The 18,439-nt window shown below is 25.3% G+C and overlaps 1 protein-coding gene across 2 annotated transcripts; it reads left to right on the forward strand.

Moving 5' to 3' along the window:
* The first annotated feature begins 9,343 nt into the window (after positions 1 to 9,343).
* LOC113560583 (acetyl-coenzyme A transporter 1-like) lies at positions 9,344 to 18,001 on the forward strand. Of its 2 annotated transcripts, none has more exons than XM_026966550.1 (10): positions 9,344 to 9,578; positions 11,410 to 11,659; positions 11,718 to 11,844; positions 12,037 to 12,196; positions 12,565 to 12,719; positions 15,074 to 15,264; positions 15,358 to 15,542; positions 16,573 to 16,699; positions 17,143 to 17,358; positions 17,556 to 18,001. In XM_026966550.1, the coding sequence occupies exons 2-10, from the start codon at positions 11,453 to 11,455 to the stop codon at positions 17,700 to 17,702; spliced, it is 1,515 nt and encodes a 504-aa protein (XP_026822351.1). In that variant the 5' UTR covers positions 9,344 to 9,578; positions 11,410 to 11,452; the 3' UTR covers positions 17,703 to 18,001. The 2 variants fall into 2 exon arrangements, with proteins under 2 accessions (XP_026822351.1, XP_026822352.1); XM_026966551.1 differs by lacking the exon at positions 9,344 to 9,578 and adding an exon at positions 11,108 to 11,188.
* The last annotated feature ends 438 nt before the right edge of the window (positions 18,002 to 18,439 follow it).

The raw sequence follows: 18,439 nt of genomic DNA on the forward strand, positions 1-18,439 counted from the left end.
TTGTAAAGCCTAATGACTACACAATAACCTTTACACAATTACTTTTTTTTGCTGTGTATAATAAATCAAATAATGGATACGGGACATAGATAATTTTTTTTTGGTATTTACAATAAATTAAAATTTAAATAACATACTGATGGACTGACATAATATGAGTTGCAGATGGAATAACATTTAAATATATTGTTTCCATTACCTTCCTAACATATTTATGAATTGTATAAAATTCATCACCTTAGCATTGACGGTGTACTGTACTGTCTGTACCTGTATATTAATTTAGATATTACATAATTAATGTTTAATAAAAATAAATATAGACTTATGAGTGAATATCTGATATCACTTAAAAAGAAATGTGTGGAAAAAAATGCAAAAATATTTTTTTTTTTTTATTCTTTCTTTATTATTTTCATATCTTAACATATTATACGTGAAAATCAGTATGAATATGTATATAGATTGTAAAAAATAAAATATCAAGTATAAAAATTTGTTATGATTTTTTGCAATTGTATTTATTGCAATAAACGTGTCATAGAAATAAATTTACTATGTATTATCTTATATACCTAGATATATTTATATTATATTTTATAAATTTTATATTAACATGTATAATTTTATTTTTAATGCGATTGAATTCAAAATATAAAATATAAAATGCGACCGTTTAAGTACATTTTTTATTTTGTTTGTGAATTAGTTTTATTTCAAAATATTATGGAATCATCACACATCAAAAAAAAAAAATGTTATTTTTTTACCCTATTATATTCTATTACAATGGATCTTAATTTAATATTAATTTTCTTAGATATTTGACACATTGATAATCAATATCTTTACTAGCATTTGATCAAATGCCCATAGAACTAATTATAGCAAAATTCAAGCAGGGCCAAAACAAGTAAAAAAAAAAGAATGTGCAAATGGGTATTGCTTTGCTGTATAGTAGAGGTAGAGAGTTGATCACTATAATGGATGTGTTAAATTGAATGCTATGACAGGTATCATTGTATACGAAACACGATTCTGAACGGAGATGATTTGTCAGTCTAGGATATCGTATTCTATTATTACCTATATTTAAATTGTAGTATACGTTTTTTTGAAACAATAATTTATTTTTATATTATTGGTGAAAGTTTCAAGTTTCTACGACTTCAATACATTCATCACTCCGTTCAGATATAATATCAAAAGTCAACATACAAATTGTGTATTATAATATGGAATAACAGATTTGATTAAAAGACAATTATATTGAAAATCATTAGGTACATTTTAATTATTTATTCTTCGATTTTTGACTTCTTAATTTAAAATTAAAAACTTACCAACAGATGTTGCAAATGTAGTAAAAAGTATCCGGAGCCGTGAATAACACATCGGGCTGCACTCATCGACAGCCACAATAATATTAACACGTGTCTATGTCAAATAATATATAGTACCAATCTAACAAATTATCAAAGATAATTTATTTTATTGGATTATTTTCCCATAACGTGTCGTGATCCATAAAATGCTAGTTGTTTCAGTATAGTTACAATAAGTATTATTGCTTCATTCGCAGTTCACTAGTTCACGTTTTATTAAATTTCTAAGAATTTTTTATCACATAAAATTGGTTAATAGAAAATAATGCAAAATAAAACTAGTATAATAAAAATAATAATATTCATTATTATGTATTAAATTAATAGCTATTAATATTCTTCATACTACTCATTCCTTTATTGTATATAGTTGCATAAGTAAAAAATAAGTATTGCAATAACATATAAGCCAGTGCTTCAATTGGGGGTGAACGCGGGGGGACGAAGTCCTTCTTTTTAAATTTTTTTTAGCATATTCCTTCTATTTATTTAAAACAGAACGCTGGTAACGCAACATTTACTATAGTGAATTTTTAAATCATAAGTTTTTTGATGCAAAATATATCTATAACTAGTATAACCTATAGCCATAATATTTGTACATTTGTATCGACTATGAAAAAAAAAAAAAATGTTTGTAAAATTCGTTACCATAAAATATAGCGATGAGAAAGTGTTATGCCCTTCGACCTTGTAAACTAAGTTTGCTAGGTTTATTTTTTCTTAGTTTATATGGTCGAAGATTATGCTCACAGTAGTATAAACATATATATGTGATTATTCTATAGATAATAGATATTATATTTTATGGATTATATTTTTATATAATAAATTTAATGATTTTTTGGGATTAAGGGTGGCTGGATGGGGGCTTTCCCCACGGTAATATGACAGTAAATTTTATGTGGAACGTTCATTCATCCAACATCCATTGAGTCACCCTTCTAGTTTTTTTCCAAATCAAACACTGCATATAACTATGGAAATAGTATACAATATTTACAACTTAGTTCACACTGCAATAACAAATATCTACCAAAAAAAAAAAAAAAAAACTGGTTTCCAAGCCAATATAAGCTCACACTGCTTATTACTCGAAAACACAAGTCTATGTAATTTTGATAGATATGATGCAGTCTCAACATTTTAACGATTTTCGGTTTATTTTTCGTAATCAAAACCATTTAATAAATTTTGTAATTTTGTACGATACTTTTTATAATTGAAAAGTAAACGTGCAAAAGTTATTTAACTTTAAAAAGTTAAATATCTCAATATACTCTGTATGCAGTGATCTATTAAGGTGTCTACACTCATTATTTCAAAAACTTTTAACTTCTTTTAAAATATTTTTTTACAATTTTTTAAATTTATTTTTATATATAAAAATGCTTCAAAAGTATTCTGCTTTGGAATATTAATTTGAAAATATAAGTTATTCAAAACAGTAAAAAACTATGAAATAAAACTAATGAAATAAATTATACAATAGTAAAAAATAAATATTTTTTAACAAATTTGTTTACTTACGATTAAAGTTTTGGGAAAAACATTTGAAACACACATCGCCTAGTATATAAAAAATGTAAAATTTCTTAGTATGTTTTTTTAAGGTATTTGAAAAACTCTTTAACAGCAATATTTGGCTGTACCTATACTGTTAGAATTGGGTTATTATCGATCGATGGTAAACCACATGAAATAAGTTATTTAAAAAAAGAAAAAGACAGAAGAATCGTTTAATAAAATAAAAGAAACTGGATCATATGATTCAAAATAAAATATTAAAAAAGTTATTCCATCAAATGCAGAACAACAAGAAAATACAATAGATACAGGTAAATTAGTATTATATTTTAAATTTTATAAAAGTAACATATTATTTATAAGTAGATATTAGGGGCGCATGTAAACTCTGCCACAAGTACCTTTCTTTTACTGTAAACTCCACCAGTGAAGAAAATCAAGTATTAGTATAAAATTAATATGATATATTATTAAAAAAAAAATTATAATATAATACATCATATCGTTCACATTAAATATTTAAAACTTAGTAAATAAATTATAATAAATAATCGTTATACCTAATAATCCAAAAATATATAGTTATGTCATGTATGTAAACTAAAATGATGTGATACAAATTGTAAATATTCTAAGTCTTGTATTACTCTATTAGTGTATCTATTTTTACTATTCTGTAGCACAGTCATTTTATTTTTGGTTTAGAATTATTTTGATTTGGCGGAGTTTATATTTACCTATTTCAGGTATGAAAAAAAAACTGGTAGAGTTTAAATTAGACTTTTTATTACCTTTTTATCTTAACCGGTATTCTGGCAGAGTTTACAATCGCCCAGGTATTAGAAAGGTATAAACTTAAGAAAATATGAAACCGGTTTTATTTTATTGTAAGCTGACAATGAAAATACAAATTACATAAATTGTCAACGTCATGAGTAAATACAAAGTTAATACATAAATCAAATTATTGCTTTAAAAAAAAGGGCAAAAAAAAAATGATAACAATTTCAAATAAGAAATGTAGTCCATCTGATTTTGGTACCACAATTTAGGAATCAATACCTAATGTATACGTGGATCACCTCGTAACCTATTCGCAGTATTTATTATAGATGTCGAAAAAGATTTTTATAAATTAGGTACTAATAATTATATTTTTAAATATATTAATTTTAATTTATAAATTATTAATTTTAGTTAAGTACAGGGAACAACATTCATAAACATATGTATACTTGATCGCAGATTGATCCCAACAAACAATTTTTTATTGACGTGAAATCTGTAAATAACGAAAAGGAAATTACACCGAGAGAAGCTGCAGGTTTGATTTGTTAGATGTGAATTTTCAACTATTTTATGTAGCTATAATACCATATTCACATAACCAGTTTGTAACATAACATGGTTAAAATTTTTCTTGAATGTTGATGAGCACAAAATTATTATTTTACGTATAAATTTTAATTATATTATATTTTATAACTATTTATAAGTATTTCAAATTTAATATTGAGTGGAACGATAACTTCCTGTTGTCAGTGTGAGCAGAAGTAATGTATTATGCGAAGTGCTGGTTTGTATGGCAGCATATGATGTGCAACCCGTTGCCAAGCCCGTATAATACAGGGGAAGCTTAGGAGTTCAACCCAGTCCCAGAAATTTGTAAAGTAGAATAACATAATAATAATTAAATAATGTATTTTTAATTCATGTATTATAAATACTTTACCCCCTCCTCCCCGAAAATTGATCCTGAATATGTGCACATTCTGTGAACCCGATAAATGATTAACTGCATCAGTTTTCAACTTTGAGAGGGTTTTCTGGTAGAAAATTCAAAATTTGATCTTATTTGTTCTCTAAGGGTTTAAAAGTAAAAAAGTTCCACACCTAAAAAAATCGAGAATCGTGTAAAAAAATACGAATTTATTTTGTTAAACTTGTTATATTATTATTAAATAATTTTAGACGCATATTTAATAATTATTGATATCTTTATTATTATTGTTGCTCATGATTTAGAAATATTGTTATATCGTCTTTTCTCTGTTATATTTACCAGATCGATGTTCAATTAGAAGTACTGTTTATAATATTTCTTGGTGGTCTGTTTCACTCTGCTTATATCAGAGGAATTTAGTACTAAATATTTAAAAGCAATGCCAGGCATAGGAGGACTAGTATCTATGAAATGTAAATATCATAGTAATTTAAATTAACAATATTTAGTTTAATGAAAAATATAATTTATCATTTACATAACTTAAATACATTTTTCAGGTTGTTTATTATGTTGGGTTATTTTAGTTGTGTCGGTGTCATTGTTAATTGGAATATTAAGTTGAATTATTGTTTTGAGTACTTATAAATTTTATTTATATTATACTTATAACTATTTATAAGTATTTGAAATTTTAGATTAAGCGGAACAATGACCTGCCACTGTCTGTGTGGTCAGGAGTAATGCATTATGCGATGCACGGGTCTGACAGGTTGCAATTCAGTACATATATGATAAATATATACAATTACATAATTGATTTACAATTTATTTTTGGCGACCATACGAAAATTCTGTGATAACGATTAATGATTATTATACTGAAATACTGGTTGTGCGTGTAACAATGACAACTTTCAGCTTTTATAAAAAGAGAATACCATACATTATTATATTGGATTATTGATACAAATTGGTTGGTAATATAAATAAAAACCAATGATGAATAACCAGCAGAATAAAAAGTGATAAATCGCTAGGCACGACAATCGTTACGCGCGTCGACGATCGAAGACATGTGCCATACTGCCATCGTACGACGTCGAGATTTTTAAAACATAACAACAATTGCCGACAATAACTACTGTCACCGACGCCGGCGTCTTCGTATGAAGTTGGATTTTTTCGAACACTGCTGTACACTGCCACTTTACTGATGTAATATACGAGACCATGTCTATAAATATGGATACGGAGCGCAATACCAGCCAGTATACACGCGGTCTTATAAGGAACAACATTTACTACCAAAAGTTAAATTAACGAACTCAACCGAATAAATGACAGTCCACTCAGGGTTACATGTCATTTGTTTCGGTAAATTATATTCGGAGACAATTGGTCCGTGAAATTTGAAAAGAATTTCAAAAAGAACCTTTACCAAAAATATCCTGCTAAAAAACGTCCGGTAACAAATAAATATAAAATATAAATATTTAGAAATTAGAATTATTATTTTGTTTTCATGATTTATAAAGACGTCAGGTAAAAAAATAATAATCAGTTGACATATGAATTATGAATTATTGGATAAGGCAGCGGTTTCTAACCGATGGAGTAATTCTCCCCCCCCCAGGGGGAATTTAGAGCCTGCTCGGGGGTAATATAGTGATGATGGTCGGTGGAATTACGAAAATAATTCTGTTATTTTACAATGTTTTTATATTCAATCATTTTTTCGGTACTGGTTTGTTATAGCCCCGCCACGGCGAGTGAAAACTTTAGAGCCCTGCCATCCATATAACAATAAATAGGTACATTGATACCTATCATTAAGCGATATATTAGTCATAGTTCTACAATTTTTTTCTGACAGCTGGAAAGTTTATGCTAAATTGACACAACATAGATTTCCACATAATCAAGACAATCAAGTTAACCATAGGTCTAATTTCGTGGACCCTAACTCAGGAGTCCACACACAAAATGTCGAGAGAATGTGGGGTTCGGCCAAATGGGGCAACAAAAAACGTAGATGTACTGACAGAAAATTTTAGCCTCTTACAAGGTGGAATTTAAGTGGCGATCAAAACTAAACAATAGTGATCTGTTTAACACCATCTTAAACGATATAGCAGAATTTTAGGAATCACAGAAACCATAATTTTTGACACTATAAACATTTGAATACATTTTTAATTTATCATTGTTTTAAAAGTATTATTATTCCATTTTTTAATTTTAATTTTTTTTATTATATCAATATAATATTATCTATCATCGAATTATTAGATTAATATTAATAAATAAATTCATTATTTCATATATATATATATATATATATATTGTATCGCTCACAAAAAAATATTGGCCTACACTCTAATTTAAGAAGGGGTGATGAAATTTTTGTAAATTACAAAGCGGGCATAGAATGGAAAATGTTGGGAACAATGGGAACCACTGGTTTAAGGAATAATAATATAAAATAATATTATAGTAGAATTATAAAAGTAATATAAAATTAAAATTATTCTGGGTGAAAATAACCCTACAAAAAAAAAGAAAATATTAAAACATAGACTAATGTCTTAAAAATATAGTCACGTAAAAATCCTTCTCAAAATTGAAACAAATTCCCCTAAAAATATATAGGCAACTTTAGTGGCAACTAAAGACTTGATCATTGTATAGTACTTATCTTATATTTTCACTATTTTCACTAAAATTAGTGAGCGGTTTTAATCCACTTTAAATGTGCGATAATTTGTTATAAAATGACCGATAAGCTGTGTGGTTTTTGTCTATCGACCTTTTTAGGGTCAAAATCAAAATTGTGCGGTTTTTGGATGCAACCGCAATTTTTTATATATTATACTAAAGTACGGTTTAACAACTTGTACCTATTGTCCTAATTGATATTTAAAAATTACTTGATATAATATGACATTTTTGGGAAATTTTTCCGTCATATTCACTTATTAATCAACATAGTAATGCATCTTCCATGTTGTTTAAACATATCAAATATTAGACACATGAGGTACGTTCTTTTTATTGTAGTGTCCTATCTCATTGTAATGGAGAACACGCATAGAACGAATAGTAATTCATACATTTATATATATATATATATATTTACACTAAAAATAGCACGTTATTGGGTACAAAATGCGTCTTATACGTCAATATAACATATAATGCAGACATAAATAAATAAAAAATTATAAATTTAATAGGTTTTTATTGGGATAATTTTATATTTTTACTTTTATCATAGTATGGCATTCACTATTTTATGTTATGTCTTATTATCGAAATTGCGCATTAATTTCGTCATATGTACAGTATATAAACATTGTCTTGTTTCTAATAAAATTAAAAATATTCAATTTCATTAAAACTAAAATTTAAACGTTTAAAAAAAGGTTATAAAAAATTGTATGAATGTTATCTGTATAAACTATTTAAGAACCTATTATATTACATTTTCTGTATTTTCTACTGTGGCATAAAAATGCTATCATACATTAACTAGAAAAAGAATTAATTTGAAAAATTCTAGTGATAAAAAGAAATTTTAAAAGATTTAAATATTTTTACGAGGTAAAATGTCCATAAGGATAAACGGACAGTTTGTACTATTCATTGTTTGAGTTTCATATCGCGGACACTTTATAGGGTGATAATAAATTGGTAAAATTTGATCGCAGACGTTTTGTACGGTATAAATAAACCGAAAATATATTAAAACTTTAGATTGCGAATCATGATCGCGATTAGTATGAGACATGTGTTTGGTGTCATAATATTAGGTAACCTATGCACTCTAAATTCTAAAATAATATAAAATGAACAAAAACCAAACAACTAAATTAAATCCAAATTTTTTTAAAAATGGGTATGAATATACCATTTTAAGAAAAAACAAATCCAATATTCGTTGGAAGTGTTCAAAAGTGACTTGTACGGGGAAAGTTGCTACAAACCTTTATGAACCGGTGAGTTATAAGTTATAAATCATATTATTTTCATGATATCTAAATCATTATATAATCATATTTTTTTGAAATATTTTTGTTTGTTTCGGTCATAGTATAAATTATTAACAAAATAGACTGATCATAAGTATATACTGAACGTATGTAAATATGTGTAAAACAAGTGTGCATGCAATTATTTTATTATTACCATTATCGTATTTTTAATATTTATCATTATAATATCCGCTTATCGGACTACATCTTTTTTTTTAATATAATATATATGTCGTAATGTGGGTGTACATGACTTAAATTACTTTAAATTCACGAAATGTACGTAATATGAATTTATTACCATAATAATAATTATTATTATTGTTAATAATGTCCATAAGCCTTTCGTTTCCATCGTCCAGGTAAAATATTGCTTAGTATTGAATTATGGAAAATGTTTTACATTAATTATAATATAATATTATATTCTGATTAATGTGTTTTTGTAATAATCCTATATTAAATTTTATCTAATTTTAATTTGTCTCGTCTTCATCGAATATTGACTAAGAGCTTATGAAACTATAAAACCTCTCGGTATAAAAACATGAAGGTCAACTCACTGTATCCACTCTCCTCTTATAACTTATAACCGGAATTTTTGTTTGAATATTGGTGAATACAAATCTTGATGTAAAGAAAAATTCCATTTTATTTCAACCATTCGTTGTATACTCTTTAACCGTTAGTTACATAAAGTATTTTTTATTTTATATCGCTTGTTGAGCAGGACACCATCGAAGCATTTAAATCATAAACTTGCATTGTTCATGGAATTCATTTTATGTTGTTACCCGTCTTCAATTGGTGAGATAAAATAAACGAAAACAGTGATTACTGTGAAAATACATTCTGATTTCGATTATTACGTATTGGGAATTAATATTTTTACACGAACATTTTACAAAAGTAAGTGATCGAAAAACACTTAAGTGTTTATAATATTATTTAAACATTAATTCATAATGATTCTGATGTTAAACATTTTCGTTTTTAAATATTTATCGTTTAAACGATAATAATATTATTTATAAATAGGGCTGGGATTTGTATGTAAATACATATTTTTATTAAAACATAATAATTGAAGTATTGCAAATGATAAATTCATTTTACGTGATTCGCAATAAAATAAGATATATTTTATTTTACATATTTTTACATATTTCGTTATAAATATATATTTTAAAATTATTTGTAAAATTCTGAATTTTTTTTATATATTTCGTAAATTTCGATAATTTGGGTGGTTTAGTTGTATTATACATTTAGACTTCGATAATTAGAGTACTCGTAAAAATTGTAAGTGAATAATGTATACAGGAAATAAGTATATGAAAGTATTAGATAAACTTGTTTATAGTTTATCTTTTTTGTTTCTGTTCGATAACTATACATTAATGATCTTAGATTGTACATTTGTACTTCTTAATATTCAACAATTATTAGATTAAAATATATTTAACAATTTTCCATAGTGTTAGTACTTGCGTTTGTATGGTTGTGTAAATATCTTTGTATTTTATATTTTTTAAACTAAATTGATTAGAAATTAAAAACAATTAATTGTATATGTATATTATTCAAAAATTATTTAGAATTTAATTTTAGTTTTATACGTTAACATAATTTTACATTTTTTTCATTACATATTTTTATTTTATACTACATATTTTGGCCATTTTAATTACATATTTATGTACATATTTTTGGTTTTTTATTACACATAAATCCCAGCCCTATTTATAAACTAATTAATTACATTTTCGATCAGAGTTTTGGATATGATCAATGAGTTTTTATAGACTCGTAATCATAAATTTGTTTGTTTAATGATAAATTACGCATTAAATAATAATGATAAAAAATAAATAAAAATGTGAATTTATAAATATAATTACATAATTAAATGTAATAGTTGATATAAAATGGATAATAATAATTTAACTGCATTAATTGAGTAGAAAACACATTAAATTAAAATAGATAACAAGAGTTATGTATAAAAAATGTACCTACGGTTTTGAATTATTATAGGTGAATAGTGCTGATTAATTTTAAAATATAAAAGTACACCAAATATAGCATATACAGAATTTTATTAAATTTCCATTGGAAAATAAGTAAAATAGGTACATAACTTAATGTATGGTAAATTTATGAGAAACTTAATAAATATTTTTTTAATTTGGATTATCAAGCTTTATTAAATGATATTGTAATATTAAAGATCATAAGTGTGTATGGAATAAATCCAGTATTAAAAATTGATTTATACCTGCTAGTTTTATGGCATTAAAAGTATTATGTAATTTTTAATATTATTTATTACTTAATTAATTGAATTATTTTTAGATTAAACGAAGTTCGGGATAAATCTTGTAGGCATTTTTTTCATGTGTACATTTTTTTAGTGTTGATTTTGTTATTTCTAGAACAGTTTTGTTTTGTGTCTGAGCGTGTTTGTATACTTTCATATTGTGAAATATTTCCAATAATCAATTCTAAAAATATGCGAGGTATATGAATCCGTAGTTTTGTAATCATAAATCTTCTAATGAAATTCGTAATATTTTTAATCACTTCATTGGTAGCTGGATAATATAATATAGTCATTGTAAATCTGTTAATCATTTAAAATACGATAAAATTAGGAAAATATAATTTAATATTTTTGAATATATTATCATTATTTTCTGCATTTTCTATCTGTTGTTGATATTTGTATTCTTTACCAAAGGTGTCGTGTTATTTTGAGTAATCAATTTTCAAATCGATTGATCATGAATAAACTACACAAATATGAAAACGATCACGAGGAAGCTGCGGATAGCAAATTTACCACGACAAACGCACCCAATTTGAAGGGAGATTGGTTAAATTTCTACTTGTTGTTATTGCTTTACATTCTGCAAGGATTTCCAATAGGCTTATCGAGCACTCTTCCAATTATTTTACAGAGTAGAAAAATGGTGACTTATGAAGATCAGGTAACCTTTTTTTAATGTTATAACGCATAAAGTAGCATAATTTTATGGTTTAATTTAGGCTTTATTTAGTATTGTGCTTTGGCCTTATACAGTGAAAGTTTTATTTGCTCCATTTGTGGATTCATTATACATTCAAAGAATTGGTAGAAGAAAGTCATGGTTGTTGCCTATTCAATTTTTAATAGGTAAGTATGTATATTTTACCTATCGTAGTATTTTATTTTTTACTACAGTGTAATAGAAACCAATAAATGTTTTTCAGTTAAATTTTAAATGTTAACATGACTGTAGTGTATATTTTATTGATGTAATGTATTTCATTTTTAATTAATTTTATTATCATTTTTTGCTAAGGCATAATTTTATTATTATTATAGGAACAATTTTGATGTATACAGCAATGAATATTGATGATTGGTTACCCGAATCAGGCAAAGCAAACCTTATGATGATCGTATGTGTGGTATTCGCCATTAATGTCTTGTCTGCAATTCAAGATGTTATTGTTGACGCATGGTCTTTAACTATGTTGAAAAAGTTAGTGGTTTAATTATTTTAAATACAAAACATCAAGTCCGTAACGGGGGGGAGGGTCTTAGAGTCCGAACCACCCGACATTTTTAAATGTAGAAATATTTTTGTGGTGAATATAGTTTATTGACTATACATTTTCAGCATTTATATTTAAAAAAAATGTTGGATCCCTCCTAGAATTTTTTTTTCAGTCACGGTCTTACAAAGCATAACAAGGAAAACACTGTTATTGGATAATAATAAGTTGTATTTAAGGCTTATGTTAGTTACGATGTACTTAAAATACTTTAATAATTGTATAGAATTGGATATAATTTTTTCATGGTTTGTCATGATTTTCCTCTGTAATTTGAAATTTTATTTTTGTGTAGAAAAAATTTGGGTTATGCTTCTACGTGTAATTCTACTGGATTACCAATTGGAATGTTTATCGGTTCAGTTGGCCCAATTTTACTGGTATCCGAGGACTTCAGCAATAAATATTTTCGAGCTACGCCTACTACGGGTGGTTTAATGACACTTCAAAGTATGTATAAATACTAAATGATCTATATAGTATAGAATATAGATACAAAAACGTAGGTATGTATTTAATTTTTACTTATTTATATATTTAGTGAAAAAATATTTTTTTTGTTTACTCAAATTAATTCTCACGTAGTAATTCAAGTCAATAAAAATTAAGTTGGTGAGATCCATTCACATCTCTAATACAATCCTCTAAGCCATTGTAAATTAATATAGGTATAGCAGCGATTGTCAATATTTAAATAATTACTCTTAATTAAAATAAAACTTAAGTAATAACAGGGAAAGTATTATATAAGTAACCGCTCTGTTGTGTAGAGTATAAATCGAGTCTCGAGTGTATTTCGTATTCTTGTCATTAAGTTATTATTTTTAAAAATTCTCGGAATTTTCAATCTTGACCTATCAAAAGTACCATCTAAATCAAAATTGCTATCAGAAACTAATCTTAAAGTTGATGACCGAAGTATTTGTTCAATTACGAGTATATCATCACATATAAACTGATAAAAAAAAAAAAAAAAATAAATCATTGCTAACTTTAAATTTGTATGTTGTATTAATATATTGGAACACAATAAAAATATCAGTTAATGTTTATCATACAAAGAGTATTAGAAAAAATTATCTTATTAAAACATTTTACGTTGAAAATATCATAAATTATTTTTTAATCAAAATGAAATTAATATTCAACACTTTTATAAAATTATACTTTTTATGGAAATATAATCTATAATTTATTCTGTATAATATTTATTGCTTCACAGTACATAAGTATTTTTAATTTATTTCTCGTTTCTTAATCATTTAGGTGTTTCTTTTCACTGAAGTAATACGTTTTAATATTATTTATTTTATGCTTAAACCAATTTTTTTCAGGTCGTTTTAAGACTATTAATTACTAGGCTATTCATTACGGAGTTGGTCATTTTCCCCTCGTATTACACATTTTAAAGGTCCATTAAACCCATATATGCAAAGCGATGAATGTATTAATTTATCAATTATGTGTTTTCCCCCTTTTTTCTGTCTTAAAAAAACTTTTTATGGTTTAAAAAACCTTCAATTTTAAATTTCAATATATTTTCTGTTAGAAATGATAATTTAATTGCTACTTTAAAAATTAAGTATAAATGCTCAGTACTTTTTATTGTTAATAAAGTAAAAACGGGAATTTTTACTCAAAATCAGTGGTTATTTGACAAAATTGATTTTTGTTATTTTGTTGTAATTTTAAGACAATTAAACGTAGATACTTGAATTTTTCACCAATTGTTTAGATTAGGTAATTTTTTGTGCTTTTTAATAAAAATCTGATATCTTTGATTGCTTTAGTATTTTCCTTAGTATCCATAAAAGTTGTTAGCTTGGTAAAAAAATTTGAACATTTAATATAAAGTTATTCATAAGAATTTTATGGTAAAATTTAATAAATCCAAATAATATATAAACACAGTTTTTTCCATAGATATTTTAATACAACATTTGGACTAAATTAGATTTTTTACACAGAACAACGATTTTAGTATATTGTTGTATCTAATTCAAATTATTTTTTGTGTGATTTTAAAATTTTATTACGTATTTTACTATAGTTTAATAAATAATTAACACTTAAAAAAAAAATTAAAAATATTATATGAATATTTAAAATCTATAATCTAATTTTGTACAATAATTAAATACGTTAATTAACTTGAATGAACATTAAAAGAAATGAGACGAGTACAGAGGCCCTCTCAAAAAATCGATTCATAGCATAGGTGGTCTAAACCTAAAAGTGACTAGACATTCGGCATCACCGTCGGATATCAACAGAGGAACCGTTAAATTATAAATAAATATATAGGTTAATCGCTGTAATATATCTTAAAATTTCTATAGGTACATTTAGTAAGAAAAGTATGAAGTGTATTTTTTATAAGATATGTGATTAATATTATTATTGCCATTTGATATTTTAATTCATAATATTTGATTTATCGAGCCGTGAAAAACATTTATCATGCTCGTAGAAATTGGTTTTCATTATGTCACTCCTGACATAATAAGATTTATTTATATTTATTGAGATTTTAGATGATGTATTATTTTAATGATTTTATTTATTATAAAAGGTATTTATAAAACGGAATCAAAATGTCGATATTTCGATAGTGGGCCAAAATTGTATTTAAACGAGGGTCTAGGGAAATGTTTGGGAATCTGTGAATAATTAAAATTTAAGTATAAAATGTCATATAATTAACTTTTAATTATTTGTTTCTTTAAATATAATGTCATACTGATATACAGAAATATAATTAACTACAGTACAATTTATAAATTGTTGTTTCGTATTTTCTCTAGGTTTTATGTTTTTTTGGAGCATTATATTTTTATTGATTACAACATTGATTGGTATATTTAAAAAAGAGAAAGATCATAGTTTTGAATTGGACCACAAAAAGATCAGCGTATTCCAAAATTATAAACTATTATGGAACATTTTAAAGAAGCCTGAAATAAAATTATTAGGAATTGCTTTGCTGACAGCGAAGGTGAATACTATTCAGTTACATCAAAATATTATTATGATGTTTTTTTATACGTATCAATAATACATTATAAACATATTATGTATTATATAATAGTTTGGATTTTCTGCAACGGACAGTGTATCGAGTTTGAAATTAATCGACGCCGGCATATCTAAAGATGACATTATGATGACAGTGACCGGCATGTATGCTATAAAATTTATCATGCCAATTTTTGTATCCAAATACATTACCGGTCCTAAATCCATGGATCACTATCTTACAATGACACCTTTCAGGTATAGATAAAATATAACCTTATTAATTGTACTTATACCAAATGATTTATGTTATTGATCGATAAATTGGTAATACTATTAGATTTAATTATTTCCTAATCATTATAGGTACTATTATTAATTGATTTAATTAATTTGAGTAAGCGGATTATATAAAGAGTGATACACTAAGTGCGCTCGAATAAATTTTTTAATTTAATAATAAATTTATTATTATTATCCTGATTTTTGAAATATCTACGTATACTTAAGAACTATATTTTAAAAGTACTTTGATTTTTCGCGTTAGGAAGCGTTCTGCAGCAATATATTATTATACCAATTGAAAATTTTACAAAAAAATGGGTGAATCTAACTTATAATAGATACATTTGTACTGTCGTCCGCCACAGGGTACTGCTTAAAATACAATATACACAATTTATGTATTTGAAAATAAGATCATTAAATATGATTAAAAATCATTAATCTACCAAACAAAAATAAAATAATTTTGAATACATTTATTATTAAATGAAAAATTGAAGTGAGTATGCTTTCAAATAGAATACAATAAAATATCTTTAAAAAAAAATTATCTCACAGCTGTGGGTGGTATATTGCTGTAGGGAAGATCTTCCTTAAAGTCTGCATTTTTTTGAAGTACTAAAACTTTTAGCACTTCTTTCAAAAAAATGTGCATAATTATTTCAATATTCTATTAATTATCATAGATTAAGCAACTCCGGTAAAAGTCATCGTCACATAAGCTATTATTTTATAGGATATTAAACGTATAAGCATAAGACAATAAATCAAAGTATACTGTATGTATTACATTATTTTTGCAGAAATTGTATACATCAATAAATTATGTCAGCAGAGGAGTAGTATTGTTCACGCAGAACCTCCTTTGCTGTCAGTTAAACATGAAAAAAAAGCCAGTAAATCATTTTTCGTTTTTATTATTATTTATATTATATGAAAGTTATATGAACTTAAATTAATGTAGTAAAAAAGAAAAAAAATACTTGAATTAATTACGTTTCAGATTGATTTGGAATATTACGCACATGGTGCTGATATATTACACACCGAGCTTAATAAATAATAATGGAATAACAAAAGTTCCTGTTTACTATTACTGCTTATTAGCATTTATTTTTGCAGTGACTGAAGTAAGTACCCGCTTATATAAATAGACATATGATTCATAATAATTATGCGAATGCACTTAAGTAAATTCAATAATTCCTTAGGCTGTAGTATAAAGCCAAGGATGTTGCACTGACAAAAGTGACAATATAATGCTGTTTGCATTATAATCATTCGATTATCAGCTTTTGTAATTAGATACATTAGACTTCTTCTTATTGAATAAACCTTGACATAAATTATAATAAAGGTTGAACTGTGTTTTTCTACATATTGTTATGTGTACCTGTACTTGTATTTAGAGGAAAATTCAATATTAATAATATAATTATATAATAGTTTTATTGAAAATAACAAGCTACAGAATAGCACAAAAATATTTGGAAAATTATTATTTATGTTAATTGAAAAAGAATAATAGAATAATAATTTAAGACGTATATTTAGTGATTGTTTTTGTTTTCAGATACTGAGTTTTTTCATGTTATTAGCATTATACGCTTTCTTTTGTCGACTAAGCGATCCATGTTTTGGTGGCACGTACATGGCGTTATTTAATACATTTTACTTTCTGGGGTGGTTAATACCAAATACTTTGGTTCTAAAAATGATTGATTTTCTAACCTTTAGTACATGTTCAAACGACACCCAAAATAGCTGTCTTACTCCACATTTAAAAAACGTAAGACTAACTTATAATTTATAGTTATATGATAAATGTTTCATTTATAGTTGATATAAGTCATTTCGTATTCTTTATAAACCTATATTTTTTATAATTAACTACCAAAGAACACTTAAATTAATATTTTTGTGATTCATAATTCTTATATGATTACAATATTATAATATGGTGTACATTAATTTTAATTTATATAGGTATGTGCTGCAAATGGAGGAAGTTGTGGAGTGTACGTGGATGGTTACTATATAACAGTTACCATATGTATAGTCATCGGATCAATATGGTACTTTGCATTTAGAAATAAGTTTAAAAATTATCAACCTATAAAAATAGTCGGTTAATGTGTCATAAGCAATTTGACGGGAACAGTGAATAAAAAAAGCTTAACAACTATAAGTATCAAGTTTGATATTGAAATTGATTCAATGAAATTGTTTTGTTAAAAATGTATAACAAAAATTAAGTTAGGAACATACGAAAAAAGCAATACATTTTGAAAGTTGTATGATATAATCATATTATATATTGTTAGTTGTTGAAATTATTTGTATTGTTTTATAATATTTTATTATTTGTACAGTTATAATATATATTTTTAATATTTTGTAAAATATAAATATTATTGATTACGTGTATTTTGTATTTGATATTATAAGTAAATATATAATTTTATTTTACAAAAAAATCTTAAAACTGTATGATTTAGTTACTATAAAACTTAAAAAAAATGTCTATACATTTAATGGATTCTTATATATTCGTCAAGTGTTTATTATATTATTATTATACATGATTATTGCTCATTAGATTTGGTTGAAAAATTTTATATGAAAAGAAGATGTAAAATTATATAGTTCTAGAAAAAATACCATTTTTATTTTAACATTAATTTAAACTTATGTACAAAATAAATTAAATGAGATGAAAAATTATGCTTTGCTTATGCATATAAATATTCGTTAGTGTTGGTAAATTTGTATCGTTCTTTTACGCCGGGAGATGTATTAGGAATATTATATCAGGTGCATGTTTGCCACAGGTGGTATATAATATATCCCTAATTTTATTAGACTATATT

The sequence above is a fragment of the Rhopalosiphum maidis genome, chromosome 1 (genome assembly GCF_003676215.2).
Source record: "Rhopalosiphum maidis isolate BTI-1 chromosome 1, ASM367621v3, whole genome shotgun sequence".
NCBI classification, from domain to species: Eukaryota; Metazoa; Arthropoda; class Insecta; order Hemiptera; family Aphididae; genus Rhopalosiphum; species Rhopalosiphum maidis.